The 16,112-nt window shown below is 34.3% G+C and overlaps 1 protein-coding gene across 3 annotated transcripts in view; it reads left to right on the top strand.

Moving 5' to 3' along the window:
• The window catches only part of RFX3 (regulatory factor X3), a gene marked incomplete at its 3' end in the record, with an annotated part of 230,370 nt that overhangs the window by 127,199 nt on the left and 87,059 nt on the right, over positions 1-16,112 (top strand). For all 3 annotated transcript variants that reach the window (XM_082657253.1, XM_082657254.1, XM_082657252.1), the window contains one exon: positions 9,195-9,453. In XM_082657253.1, the coding sequence (XP_082513379.1) occupies positions 9,195-9,453 (259 nt within the window). The remainder of the gene's footprint in view (positions 1-9,194; positions 9,454-16,112) is intronic.

The following is a 16,112-nucleotide window of genomic DNA, read 5'->3' as shown; positions in this document are numbered from 1 at the left end:
CTTCCACAACACTTACGACTATCTGTCATTCTCCACTATCTACTTTTAACTTATCTAATATCTGTCTTTTCCCCACTAGAATGTAACTGTCATGTGGGCCCAGTACCTTGTTTGTTTGCTCCCCATTCTCTCTCTCATACCTACAACAGTCGTATATGATAGGTGCTCAATCTGTATGTGTTGAATGAATTGAATAAAGAATAGCATTTGATGACAGGTGAGACACAGGAGCAGATTACTTGGTAGTTTTAAATATACAAGGAGAAATGAATGGAACTGAATTGAGATGCTGCTAACATAGTATTAACATACCTTTTTTTTCAGCTTTTTTATTCTAGTACAATTTTTTTGAGCTTATGTGTATGTATATGGTTGCTCAGTTCTTCTTTTCTTTTTTTTTCAAGTATACAATACAGTATTATTAACTATAGTCACTAAGCTGTACATTAGATCCCCAGAACTTATTCATCTTGTAACCCAAAGTTTTTACCCTTTGACCAATATCTCCCCATTTCTCCCACCTCCCAGCCCCTGCGCCATTCTGCTCTCTGTTTCAATTAATTTGATTTTTTTAAAATTGGAGTATAGTTGCTTTACAATGTTGTGTTAGTTTCTGCTGTGCAACGAAGTGAATCAGCTGTATGTATACATATATCCCCTCCCTCTTGGACCTCCCTCCCACCCCCCCACCCCCATTCCACCCCTCTAGGTCACCACAGAGCACCAAGCTGAGCTCCCTGCACTATACAGCAGGTTCCCACTAGCTATCTGTTTTACACATGGTAGTGTATTTATGTCAACCCCAATTTCTCAATTCATCCCACCCCCCACGACCCTCCGCCCCCGTGTCCACATGTTCATTCTCTACATCTGCGTCTCTGTTCCTGTCCTGCAAATAGGTTCATCTGTACCATTTTTCTAGATTCCACATATACGCGTTAATAAACGATATTTGTTTTTCTCTTTCTGACTTGCTTCACCAATGAGTTTGATTTTTAATATTCCACATATAAGTGATATCATACAATACTTGTCTTTCTCTGTCTGACTTACTTCACTTAGCATAATGCCCTCAAGGTTCATCCATGTTGTTGCAAATGGCTGAATAAGAAGTAAGTGTTGGAGAGAATGTGGAGAAAAAGAAACTCTTGTGCACGATTGGTGGGAATGTAAGTTAGTACAGGCATTATGAAAAACAGTATGGAAGTGCTTCAAAAAATTAAAAATAGAACTACCATATGATCCAGCCTAGTTTTTCTTATTTGTAAATTTAGACCAGTAACTCTGGATCAAAATCTTTTATGATGTCATTCCTGCCAAAGTTGATTTAAGTCTATATCTACTTCCCTGACTTCTGTTGTCAGGGCAGATGACCTCTATATGTACTTATTATGTGCACCTTTTTGGTATGCTTCAAAAACCATTATAGCAGTGAACAGAAATTTTGGTAATGCTTTCATGGATAACTGCCACAGAATATAAAACTTCTTTTATAACTGTGGACTTTGACTTTTTAAAAAACTCAAATAAACTAAAAGCACTAATAGTTGTGAAATAGCACTTTTTTTCCTTACTCCTGTGAAAGTTGGTCTTCACATTTTTATTATCCTGTAGTACAGTGGTTCTCTAAGTGTGTTCCTCAGATCAGCAGCACGTACCTCATCTGAGAAACGCCAACCTTGTTAGAAATGCCAGTTTTGGTTCCCTAGCCCTGTTCTACTGAATCAGGAATTCGGGGAATGGAGCCTAGCAATCTGTGTTTTAACAAACCCTTCAGGTGTTCTGATGTGCACTAAAGTGTGAGAACCACTACTTTACAATATACGAATGAAGAATTGAAATACACAGTAAAGTGTAAATGTCCAAATATCTTTATGTAATGATAATTTAAAGTTATGATTTCAGTACTCTGTACATTATCAACATATATAATATTAAAAATACTACATATGAATGAAAAAGCTCAATTAGTTATTGCAAGGATTATTATTGCATTTTAATAATTCATTCTTGCATTTCCTCTGTAGCTGTTGTGGCAACAACTCGATAAATGCTTTTATTTTTTACCTATTTTAGCAGTTGAAATTAGCAGAAATAAGTATGTCTTCTGAATTTAAATCAAGTGTTTCATTAGTGATTCTAGTATTTTATTACTTTATATTTAATTTATTGTTTTTGATTCTTAGGTAATAGTCTCTTATGTTACGTCACTTGAATTCCTTTCTGAATTACTGTTTTCCCCTTTGGTGTCTTGCACAAAATGGACATGTCACCACTCTGATGTACCTTCTGCCTTCAGTCTGACTTAGAGCATTCAAGAAATGATCTATGTCAAAACTCAAAAAAGTAGTGCATGTTAGACAACCAGATATTACATACCACAAGACTGCAATTTGTTGAAGATTCCAAATAATCTAGCTACTTCTCTGCAGGGCTTTGGTGACTCCCATAAAAACTTCACAATGAAAAACTCTTTTAAGAGTTCTTGGTTTCAAGCAGCAGAAACCAAGTCTGGCTTATTTAAGCAAAACAGTGAATTTATTGAAAGATATTTGTGACTCAGAATTTCTAGGAAGTCTGAAGAATCAAGCTGAAAAAAGACAGGTACAAGCATTGTTAGACAGCAGCCAGACCAAAGGCAAAAACACACCCCAGAAGTTGTCCAATAAGGACACCACACGACCACAATCATCTCAAATGCTGTTGGCCATTGCTGCCGCTATCTCTAACAACAGTTCTCCCAGTTCCCAAATTCTCCTAGCTCCCAAACTTTTTGAAAATATTTAAAACTGATTCATTGTGGCTGCCTTTAGTTACTTATATCCTCAGTCTAGTCCAATCAGACATATATTTGCTAGCACTACATGGAAACACCTTACAATAAGATTACCTCCTCTCATTATATCTAATGAACATGTTTCAGAATCATCTTACATGGCTTATCTGTAGCATTGTGCCCTGTTTGCTACTCCCTTTCCTCATGGTTTCCTGTTACCTCTCTGACCTCAGGCCTTCCTTTAGGTTGTTTCTCTGTCTGGAACATTCCCTTACCTCCCTGTACCTTAGCTTCCTTAAACTCCTATCCCAGCTTAAAATAACATCCAAACTTCTTGCCATAGTCCATAATGATGTCTTTAAGCTTTTTAAACAACCATCCACATTGAAAAAATTAGATGTACATTTTTATACTCAGATAAATATACACATGCACACACACACCATATATGCATATGACAGAAACAAAGTTTCTCAAGGTAATTCTTATCCTTACTAGGTGTGATACGTTCTGATGTTGTCTGGTCTACTATAGTCTCTTTCTTTTTTTAATGCTAGTATGTGTGACCCATTAAATTGTGGATCATGACCCACAGTTTAAAAAATTTGTTTACACTACTTACATGTTTAGTTTTTATCTACTTTTTAAACCTCATTGTTTCTAATGTCCTTCTCATTCATTTTAACCAACCATTCTAGACTTCTAGTTCCTTCCTAAATACCAGGATCTTTCCTGTGTCATGGCTTTTGCACATGCCACACTATATCTTCCTGATATATTTTTCTTCCTGTTTTCCATAGGACTGACTTCTTTTTATCCTTCAGTTTCAACCTAAATATCTCTTCTTCAGAGGTAACGTTCCTTGACTAGTTGATCTAATATGCACACTTTAATATTCTATTTTTCTCTTTCATAGGTTTAAGAAAATGTCTAATGATCTTATTTCCTTTCTTATTTTTGACCACCTGCCCCTTATGTTATGCAGCCCTTATGACTGTAGAGGTCATGTTCCTTTTTTCCAGGTGCCAGAATACATGCTCAGTAAATATTTGTTAAAAGAATGTGTACAGAATAGCCTGAAAGCAATAAAACATTGTACCAATGTAAGATATTATAATGATCAACATTACTATATTCTATCTTCATAATAAATTTTATGGTGTGAAATTTGCAAGGTATTTTATTTTCTTAATTTGCCATTTTCATACCGTTGCTTGATTTTGCAGTTGACTAGCTTATTGGTGAGAGGATATTCAAGACCTAGGTAAAATACAAAACACATAATTTAGAGATATTATACATCTGGACTTGTGGATAAGACACCTGAAGATAAAGAAAACAGAAAAATTGGTTGTAACTAAAATAAATTGACATACATAATCATCCTAGCGAATAAGCAAGCAGGGAATATTCAGGGTCATGCTTAGTCAAGGTATATGCTAAGGCATGATAGGATGCAGACAGCACTAATTTACTGAATTCAATGGATCAGAGTCCTGACATTTACATAGAACCTGATAATAGAGTCAGCTATGAAGAAGCGTCTGTCAGCAAGTATGCACATATCTATGTGTTTACATTCATTACTGGATACATATGCAGAACAATGGAAAGATTTCTCTTCTGCTATAGAATAATGTGACACATTATTTTCATAACGGTCTGAGGCAATCAGTAAAGAACAAACAAAAAGAACACAGCAGCATCTTTCAACTGTGCACAGAATTGCTTGGGAATTTAGCTGTTTCAGTAGTGTACAGTGTGGAAATAGTTAGCTGCTTTCAATCTGATATGCCAAAAATTGAGTACTTTTCTCAAATGTATGTCTTGGAAATTTCTGGGGAAATAGTGTGCAAGCAATATCTCATATGTATTCATTCTAGCAGTATGAAAGACAAGTTGATCCTAGGTATCAGAATTAAAGAGTTATTATTTCTAGTACCTATAAAGAAAGAAGGGTTTGTTTTTGTTGGTGGTGCCTTTTTTTAAAAAACAAAATCTCTCCAGTATTTACTCAGGAGCTTAGAACATTTAGAACTGAAAAGATGTTTAGGAATTATCTGTGCCTGACTCTGACTCTGGCTCCAGACAGGCCTCCAACAAATGCGTTAATACTTATCTTCTTACCCTTGAAGAACAATGACTAAGGATATTATGGTCTGCCTCTATTACCCAATCCAGTGTTTAAAAGTCTCCTCTCTTCCCCACTGCAAGTGTGTTAATGTCAGAGACAAATTCAGCAACAATTTGTGACACTTCATTTCCTAATATAATTGTGTCTTTTTTCCCCTAGAAATTACCAGTCTTTACCCCAGTGTGTGTTTATTCAAGCCTTCTCCTCCGTCCCATGGGTTATGATTGAGTAATGAGCATAATTTATGGATTAGGCATACTCTTTAGTGACTTTCACTCTTATCCTGTTCTTTGCTCATTTTTTAGCTAATGAATCATCTCCAGCTAGGGGGAAGTATGAAAATCAAAGCTCTTTGCTGCCATATTTTTATGCTGACTTGAGGGCTATAGATACAGATTTTATATATCTGTGATACATTTGTTTACATTACTGTTGTTCACTGAGGACTAATTATATAAAGGAGTCATACCCCAAAGATGGAGTGATTTAAACCCCGTGGAATGTTTCTCTTAGAGTTGCAACTTCCATGATCATAGAACTTCTGAAATCTAAGTGTGCAATGGTAAGTATCCTCCAAAATAGTCTCGCCTTTTCCATCTCCATTTCTTTACCATTGCAAGTACATCTTCTGCAGCTTCCATTCTGAGTAAGAGAGGAGAGTAGTGGGGTGTTAGTAAACAGTTAACTAAGGTGTAAGGAACTCCCAAATAGCAACAGAAAGTCCATATGTTCCCTATACCAGCTTTTGGGACTGTTCCTCAGTAGTCATTCACACATACCATTGACATACGTAAAAAGTTAAGTTCTTTTTTTGTGACAGAATGGTTGGGAGCATGGGCTAAGTGCAGATTCCAAATCTATTTTTTACCAGCTGTGTGATTTGGATAAAGCTATTTAACCTATCCAAACTTCAAGTGTTCACCTTGTCTGTGGAAATAGAAATTATAACAGTACCCATCTCAGAAAGTTGTAATGAAGATTAAATGAGTTAATTCCTGAAAAGTACATAAAATGGTGCCTGTTATGTAGTAAATGATCAGTAACTATTAGCTATTAATAGCCATTATTACATGATTTATTTATAAAATCAACTTACTACTGTGGAGCATGCTTAAGCATTTTGTTTGGTCTATGGAAAGGAAAGCTGACACCATTTCCTGCACCTGTCAAAGTATTTATTGCCCTATATCTATGTGTACACCTTACTTGGTTATACTTAAATACTAACATCAGATTGTGTTATTTTAAAAACAGCTAAATAGGATCATTATCATATTTAGCAGACATAAATTAAAATGACTTCACTTTTCTTTTCATCTAAATTTGAAATCAACATGGCTGTTTTATTTTACTAAATAAATATATAATGAAAGAAATACATAAATGAGATATCCAGCTGGGAAATACAACAATAATGAGAAGAACTGTGTATTTTAAATGGCATTTTTCTATCTATAAAAAAATGTTCTCTATGGAGTTGCTTCTGTCACCACCCCAAACTAAAATTTGTACATCGATCTGTGGTGGCTCTTCCTGGAAAGCAGTAACTTTACCCAGTGTGGAATAGTTTTGGAGCACTCTAATTATTTTACTAAAATTTACGTTAGCAATTACATTACAAATTAATTTGTAATGGGTTAAAATGACCTGTTTTAAATAATACAGAACAATCTTGGAATAGTTTAGCACAATTTCTCAATTGTGCTAACCAGTTTGTTTGGTTTAACAAAACAAAAGAAGGATTTATGTTTTAGAAATTTACAGAAGTCACCATTATGTCAAATGTACTTTCAAACAGAATCATATTCTATTTGTTGGTTAGTGTGCCCACTGTGTAGCTGCAACTGTGTTAAGTGTTGAGGGTACATACGGGAATAAAACATAATTTCATGGGAGTATGAATACATGAGGAAAGTAACAGTATATGGAGAGCTGTATTTCAGGTATGCACAGGTGTTAGGAAAGTACAGAGAACAAAACATAACAGGCCTGTGAGGAGTGGCCACAGAGGGCAAAGGGTCCGGAAAAGTAATTCTGAGATAAGGTGATGCTTGAACTGAGAGTTTAAGGGTGATTTAGACAAAAGAAGAGAGCTGAAGAAAAATGTAAATGCCTTCTAGACAGAGGAAAGCATGAGATATAGCAGGGAGGCAAGAGAAGATGGCACATTACAGGGACCAGCAAAAAGGTCAGTGTGGTGTAAGCGAAGAAAGCACTTGAAGACATGACTGGTATCAAGTCCAGAGATCATGCAGGCATCGGCTCTGATGGTTCTTATAAGGCAGGTCAAGGGTTGTGAATTACTTCCAAAGGCAAGAGAGAATCATGGAAAGGTTTTTATGAAAAGCTTTATTTTCATATTTGCATTTTAGAAAAATTCTCCTGGCAGCAAAGTGAAGATAGATTGGAAGAGAGCCCGAATAGAGGAAGGAAAACTAATTAGAAGGCAGTTATAATGGAGAACATTATGAGTTAAGGCAAGTGAGTACAAGAATGGAAAGGAGAATTGGAGAATTATTTAGAAGGTAAAATTAGTAGAATTTAGTGACTGATGTCAATCTGAGCATGGAAAGTCAGCAATAATTTCCAAAGCTGAGGGTTGTGGTGCTGCCCTCTGCTGAGAGGGGGAATATAGGAAAAAGAGCAAGAGAGAAAGAATTCCCTTTTAGGCATATGTTCAATTTTACATTTGAGACTTCCCATATATCATGGGGTTCCCTAACAGATAACCAGGTGGCTGTTAAAGAAACCTAGATTTAAAACTCTTAAAGTATAACTAGAAAATGGAGCTATCAACTTATGCACATGTATATGGTCAGGTAGTATATGATAAAGGTATATGGTCCGAATAAATGTGAGAAAAAAATAAGAGCTGAAAATGGAGACCTCAGAAATTACCAGTATTTAATGTGCCAGAAAAATGGAGCCTTCAAAAGCTCTCGAAACGTAGTGGTTAAAAAAAGTAAAAGGTAAAAAAATATGTCATAGAAACTAATGAACAAGAGAGGTTAAAACAGAAAGACCTTGCACATAGAAAATGTCTGCAAATATCTACACCGAATTGTCTGTACTGCCTAGCTCTGGAGTGTGGTGTTGAAGAGAATGACCAAAAAACTGGGAATTTTAATTTGATATTTAAGTTTTTAAATAAAGTATTTTATACCTCTTTACTATTTTTGCAACTTCTTGTGAGCTTATACTACTTGCAAGTAAAAATAAAAGTTATGTTAAAATGTAAGTTATAGTCAATTGAATATTAAAAATAAATCAGTCGAACAAGCTGCTTAATCAGAACAGAACCAGGAGGGAAAGGGCAACATGGCGTGGTCAACAATATTATACTGCAGATAGGTCAAGAAAGATGAGGACTGACAGCAGCCTTTTAGCTTGGTATTTAGATGTGCTCACAAGTGACCTTATTAAAAGCACTTTCAGTGAAAGGCTAAGGGCAGAAGCTGGACTGCAGTTGTTGGGAAGCGGAAAGTGAGGACATGAGGTGGCATAGTCATCACATCAAGGAGAACCTTGAGTGTAAAGAAAAAGAAAAAGAAAGAGTTAGGGATCTAGGGCCCATGGTAAGTGAAATCTTTGCTCGAGATCCTTATGGTGGCGAGAAAAAGATCCATGCTAGCTACCTGAGGTTTACTGCAAGTCACCCAGGAGTGTGAAGTAGCGTGAGGAGCTGACTTGCAGCCCCCAGTCATTCTGGATCCCAGCTTTCCTAAAACTGGGATTTGCAGGAAGTTTTGTAAGAAATTTAAGAAGTCACGCAGCAGGACTTCTTGGAGGGAAGAGACCTGAGCTTATTTATATGCTGGAGGTAGGCACCAGTATACAAGCAAAAGCTCTAAAGTACAGAAAAGTGTTAAGGTACTTATAAAGAAATGTACCTGGGCTTCCCTGGTGGCGCAGTGGTTGAGAGTCCGCCTGCTGATGCAGGGGACATGGGTTCGTGCCCCGGTCCGGGAGGATCCCATGTGCCGCGGAATGGCTGGGCCCGTGAGCCATGGCCGCTGAGCCTGCGCGTCCGGAGCCTGTGCTCCGCGACGGGAGAGGCCACAACAGGGAGAGGCCCTCATACCGCAAAAAAAAAAAAAAAAAGAAAAGTACCTTTAGTTTGGAAAGTAAACCCAACTATTTCTGGGAATGAAGTTTCATATAAAATACAAAAACTCACCATGTTCCAAAGGCTAAGCTGATATATTTTAAACATATATTCACACTAGAAAAAAATGAATAAGATGATATAAATAAATTTCTTTCTTTTTTCTTCTTCTTCTAAAGCCGAACAACAACTTATCCTTACACAGAAACGCAGATGTACAGCCAAAACACTGGAGGGAATTACTTTGATACTCAAGGGAGTTCTGCACAGGTGACTACCGTGGTCTCATCCCACAGTATGGTGGGCACTGGTGGGATTCAGATGGGCGTCACGGGAGGACAACTCATCAGCAGCTCTGGAGGAACCTATCTGATTGGCAATTCAATGGAGAATTCTGGTCACTCAGTGACACATACCACTCGGGCTTCCCCAGCGACAGTAAGTATTTGAGTTTTTATTTGTTTAATTTAGGTTCTTGATAGCCTCTATCGTACATTTTTCCTTTAGAGAGAAAAAATCCAAAACACTAGGCTGGAGCAACAATGTGCTGTGCAGTTTTAGTGTGTAATTTTTTCTAATATATGTTAAAATCCGTACTTAAATAGTAAAATTAAATATGTTTACCCATATGCCATATGTAAAGTCATTTTGCATTCTACCAGAGGGACACTTTTGGGAAGCACTGATCTAGGTGATTCCAATGAAAAGCATTTATATTGGCTCTGATCATAGGTATGAGCAAATAATATCTTAGGAACACAACCACATATTTGAGTTTTCAAATTTTTAATATTTAATAAATATATTTATTTTGACACAAGATATCTTAATGTGCTAAAATGCTGTAATAGAAATAGTAATAAGAACCTATGCGGAATTTGATATCCTCAAACTCTGTAACCTGGCCTTTACATTTTTACCTCAACTAAGCATAGGCAGAATAATCATTTAGAACCACCTACCTAAAGTAGAAATGGAATTGATTTTCTAGATGTTTCATATAAAAGGGGCCTGGGGATTTGAATTAAGTGCATGTACCCCTTTTCCATAATCCTACCATATAGTTTGTTCTTATAATGAAATAGAAACAAATTGAGTAGAAAATAATTATATGAGAGGCTTTACATTTTTCATTTTGTGAATTTTCTTCATGATATAATAGGTACTTGGTAAGTATTTTGTATATACTTTTTTCTGTTTGTAATGATTGCATGTGTTCATACTTTCATCATTTAGTATCTTTTCCCTAATCCATTTTTTCAAGCCCTTATTTTTAATTCACTATTTTCTGGTAACATCAGAAGAGATAACTAACCGTTCTAACTGGAGAGTTCTTTTTTTGTCATTTTTTCTTTGTATTTTTGAAGCATTTCTAATGCCCATTTCTCTCTTGCTTTTGATAACACTAAATACACCATTTCTAAACCTTTTAGTCACAGCAGTATATTTATGTAGATTAGAAACTAAATCATAGCTTCTCTGGACCTCAGTTCCCCTGTCAATAAAATAAGGGGTTAGTTAGACTAAATGATTTCCTAATATCCTCTCAGCTTTAAAATCATCATATTTACCAACAAATGGTAAAATGTTCTAGATGTAAAATAACTGTATCTTTACCATAAAAGGAAAAGGGGTATATTAGGTACCAGTACTGTATAATGCTCCTGATACAGGCCATCCAGAAAGTGATTTTCAGTCGAAAGGGAAGTACTTGCCACTTACCAAGGCCTTAGGAGAACTGGAAAAAATGGGGAGGAAGAGTCCTTTCCCACTTTCGTTTCATATACCCTCTCTCATGCTGGCTTACCAGCGCTCCATCCCCACCCCTCTCCTGCTTCACCTTCCCCAGGCACTGATACTTGCCTTCACACTGAATTTTAGCTATCTGTTAAACATCCTCATGAACTAGATATGGGTTTACTAAATTTACTAGTGCTATCATTGAGTTAACTAAATTGATTATTCCAGGTCATGTATATATAGGTACAAACATTAGCAGGAGGAATTTTATAGCTTGATTTTTTTGTTTGTTTTTCTGTATAGAGTGTGAAAAATGACATGACTCCTTAAGTTATCCATTACACAAATTTGGTGCAATTTTTATTATATTAATTGGTAAATTAACACAAAATAACTGACTTATAACAGCTGAGAATAGTGGGAAAACTGTTTTTAAAAAATCAATTCCTAAGTGTCAGTTGCACATATTAATTCACCCTTTTAAAAAGGCATTAATATTTAAGGTTCTGTTAAGGATGGTTTTTTGTTTTCATTTTTACAAGAAAATTTCCTTTTTAGCAAAAGGAGTTTAAAAGTTAAATAAAGAGAGAACTTTTGCATGGAAAAATCATAAGGTGTTCTCATCAAAGCACATGATAGTGACGTATGATAGATACATATTATCTAAATATACATCTGCTAGTAATTATTACCTTACATTTATTACCACAGTTTATATTTGATTTAGATCCCCCCTCAATCGTGCTGAAGATCTTCATCTGCTTCATTCACGGTGAGGTGGTGATTCTGTACAGTTTCACATCTGTTCCTATAGTAAAGTTAACAAAGTTTAAGTGCTATGACACCTATTTAAGATTTCCTCCCATCCTCCTCTTGCCAAATGCTAGAAAATTTGTGCCATGTATTATAGTTGTTTAGACTCCTGAAACTCTAGATTTTTTGGTAGGTGCCGTGTCATTAAAGGAGATTTGCTTATTCTCATGTATCTTTTTCATTCACTGTAGAACCATAGAAAGAATGTCTATGAGCACAGTCTCTAAGAACCTGTTAGTCGAGATGCAAGCCATTTCTTTCCAAACGTTGAGCCAGACTGTGCCATATAAATTCAGTTTTTCTGACTGTTCTTCTGTGTTCAACCTATCACCCATAGCATGCCTGATGCAGCTAACTGGGTAGGAGTAGCCTCTACTATTGCCAGAATTCCTGACAGTAGTAGTCAATTGGGCTGTGCCTTAAGAGCCTGTAATAAGTGGAATGTATAGTCAGTTAATTCAGTTGATGTGAAACTAGTTAAATTTGAGGGCTCGGGAACAGCACAAACCTAATACCTTTACGCGGGTTCTGGTTACCAATGTTTCCTGCTCTGGTTCCCAGAATAATTGCCTTTGCTGTCTCTTACATTTGACCTCTGTCTATATAGAAATACTTTCACTTAAATTTATTAGGAATAATTTTCTGCCACAAAGAGGTTTACTCCAATGTGCAAACCAACTTCTCAGGATAAATCAGTAAAAAGAGATGATTTGAAATTGAAGCCACTACTAAGAAAAATAAATGATCAGCACTTGAAATATTTTGTTACCTAGTCTAATAGTCAATATAAAACCATCTTTCTTATAATAGAAGGATCTTTATTTACATTAATGGAGAATTTTTATTTGAGCATATGATTTACTTTAGTTTTATAACCTTAAGTGAAAAAATATTTTACATAAACATGTTTTAGTATTTCATTTTTGCTATGCATTGTAAAATGTTTCAGTTTTCAAGGTACATAGAAATTTCAGAAGTTTTCAAAAGATTATTATGGTAACATATTACATTTTATTTGATGAATATATTATGGTACAAGCTACCAATATTCAGATTTGGTCAAAATACTTTTTCTCCTTTTACTGTGCTCTTTTATTTGGTCAATGGAGTCCATGTATAAATTATTAAATATGTATGTATGTATATATTTTTTATTTATTTAAATATAAGTATAAACTTATACACATTTAAAAGGCATTTCCTGCTGATAGTATTAAATAAGAATTTTCAAAAAGATTATGTAACATTTTTTATTGGAAAATCACTGGGTATGACTTCAGCTAAGTTACTATTTGAGTAAATAAACATTTTACATTTCATTAAATTAATGCTAGGGATCTATTTATTGTTAACATTTCAGGAGAACATGGACATTAAGGTAGAAGAGTTGACTACAGTCATATCTGAACTCATTATGCCTTGATCGTCCTTCTAAATACATCTCCATAGTGTTCCTTATGTGTCTTTATTCATTTTAAACTCTAATTTATTTTTCATCATTATTTTTCATATAACCATATTTTTTTTAGAATTTTAGAATTTTGGAACCGGAACACATTTTGCATTTGAGAATCAAAAATTTATGATTGTAGTTAGTGATATTTTTGTATTTATCACAACATAGTTTATCTATACCAGACTATATAATAATAAGCAATTTGCTATAAGAAATTTAATTTATTCATTCCTCCATAAAATAACATTTGAATTCTTATAATGAGATGGTTATTTATGGAGTTGTTTTTCTTCTTGATAAGAAAACTAACTAAATTAGATTACATTAATCATTTTTGAGACTGTGATATGAAAGCTAATTTTCTACTTTTCTGTATATACATTTAGTAATTATATATGTTAAATGGCTCTTGCTAAAATTAGATCCCACCAAAGGGCACAAGGAAAATGTGTTGAAGCTAATATTGTTCATATCTCTACCTTTTTTGATTAATGAAAAATACTGTAATTTTTTCAATTGTTTGGAGGAAAATTTCAATGTCCATCTACTGCTATATAAGTAAAAGTTTGGCCTATCTTATATAATTTATAGAAAGTTAAGAATTCATTCAATAATTGTAGATGCTTTTATTTCTTTATCCTTGGGTTTGCATGTAAAGTTTTTATGAATTTATTTATGTGAATTAGTTATACATTCTTAAGTAGCACAATTCAAAAGATAAAAGAAAGTACATAATGCAGTGTCCCTCTCATTTCTGTTCCTCAGTTCTTCTCCTTAGAGGCAATCAAAGTTATCAAGTTCTTTGAGTATCACTCTGGAGATATTCTCTGAATGTACAAGCAGAATGTCTCTCTTTCCCTCGCATTAGCATTTTTAAATTTTTTTACGAATAGTAACAAAAATACTGAATCTTGCTTTTTTTTCCACCTAACGGTGTGTGTCAGAGATTTTTTTTATATCAATACTTGAAGGGCTTCTTTATATTTATGGGGAAATGACTATATTAGAAGGAGCTGAACTGCCCATTCTTCTTACGAAAGGGCAAAAAATGTTAAAATAATGTTGGATTATTTGTTATGGCTATATAGAGATAGAAAAGCAACATAGTCACATAAGACAAAAATTTCTCTTTAATTGTCATATATAAAGATATGCTTGGAAGAAATTTTTTGTTAGAAATGTGATGTTATGCATAAATCACAGTTATTTTATATATTACATATTACAGAAATAATAAATTTCTATTTTAAATAATTTTCTTAGCTTTACAGTTAGCCTGAATGATTTAAAAATGAAAGTCAAGCAAAACTATTTTCTCCACTTATTTTGGCAGAAGTATGTATGTCCATTATGATCTTAGTATTTTCTGTTTTCCTGTGTCCCATTTTCCCTAGGCCAACCTGAGCTCTCAGATAAAACTCCTCAGAGAGAGTACCACGAATCTTCTGCTTTCTGCACTAAATCCTAAATTGACTGAAGGTTCTGGGACCTTATTTTCAAAGCACTTAATAAAATGGGACTTTGAATGACTTGTAGTCTCCATTGCTTCATCTATATTCCATTCAGCTGTCAGTCAGTTTCACACTGCTCCAGCCTTGAAGCTGATAAGATCTAGAGGCAGTAATTTTATGGCTAAGGCTGTAAGACATTCTACTCCTAGAAATCTTGATAAACTAGAAGGTTAAGACAAACAGAATGACAGGGGCCTTCAGCTCCTCCTGAGCATAGCTGATGGATTCCCTTCTAAAGCAAAATACAATGAGTTATTTTAATTTTTAGCTATTTCATACTGAAACAGCATTTCAGAACCACAGGTGTGTTACAACATGCCAGAAATGGCTAGATTCTATTCCATCTAAAATCTAGATTAGGAAGGTTTAATGATGTTTGTAAATTCTACTTATAAATATGGAAGTAAACTATGTTCCAGGTGACCTGTTGTATAACTTTAACTTGATCCTTATATTTATAAATCAAATTGCAAGTTAATTTACTAGTTTGAAACTACTGTAGATTTTGAAGGAAAAAAATCACTAATGTTTCATTTATGGAAGCTAGGTGATCCAGATAAAATATGAAATGTATTGGTGGCAAATTAAAATATACTGTCATCTGTGAGTTACATGTGAGTCAGTATTAGACCCATAAAATTTAATACTGCCTGTTCCACTGGCCCATGTCTTTTATTTTAATGAGGGAAAATTCTAAACGATGCCTATGACCAATTATCAATTCTCAAATGAAAGGGAGTTTCTCCATGTTCCCATGTTTATGAGTACATCCTCCAAAAGCATGTGATTTGGTTACCACTTTCTCAGTATGCATAGCTACAGTTGTATTTGTTGGCTATGGAATTGTTTTCTCTTAAAGTCTAGGTTTTTAAAAATTATAACTGTTGGTGCCCCAAAATTTCATGGGCTAGGGATTTTGTAATCTATCTGTAGAAAGTTAAAATAATTTAACTCATTTATTTTAAATTTACCCCCTATAAGTTTTAGTAACTTTTCCCATCTGCCTTGTGAGAAAGGAAGATGTGATTTTTAATTGTCCTTTCAAAATTATAGGAAAGATGCAGTTAGACAAGAAAAGGAAATATAAAATTAGGAAGGAGGTAAAGAGGTCAGAATTCGCAGATGATATGATTGTGTACCTGATAAAAATCATAGAGAATCAAATGAAAAACTAGAACCAATAATAAGAGAATTTAGTAACTTGACTTAGTACAAAATTAATATACAAAGAAATCAATAGCTTTTCTAAATACAATTGACAGTAGCTAGAATATAATGTAAGCAAAGATCTCATTTATAATAAACTCAGAATATGCCAGGCAGTAAACTAACAATATATGTGCAAGATCCAGCTGCTGAATAAAACTTTTTAAGTTCCTAAAGGACAAAAAAAGAAGCTTGAATAATTGAAAGAGAAGTTTCAGTATCAAACATTTTGAATCTCCCTAAATTAACTTAAAAATTTTGATATGATCCTAATTAAGATACCAATAGATTTTTTCTTTTATAAGAAATACTGTTTACATAAATAAACATGCAAGAATAGTGAAGAAAGTTGTATAAAAAGAAAAATAATG

The sequence above is a fragment of the Grampus griseus genome (genome assembly GCF_964374135.1).
Source record: "Grampus griseus genome assembly, chromosome: 6".
NCBI classification, from domain to species: domain Eukaryota; kingdom Metazoa; phylum Chordata; class Mammalia; order Artiodactyla; family Delphinidae; genus Grampus; species Grampus griseus.
The sequence above is the reverse complement of the archived record's forward strand: the minus strand, read 5'-3'. Positions and strand labels throughout refer to the sequence as shown.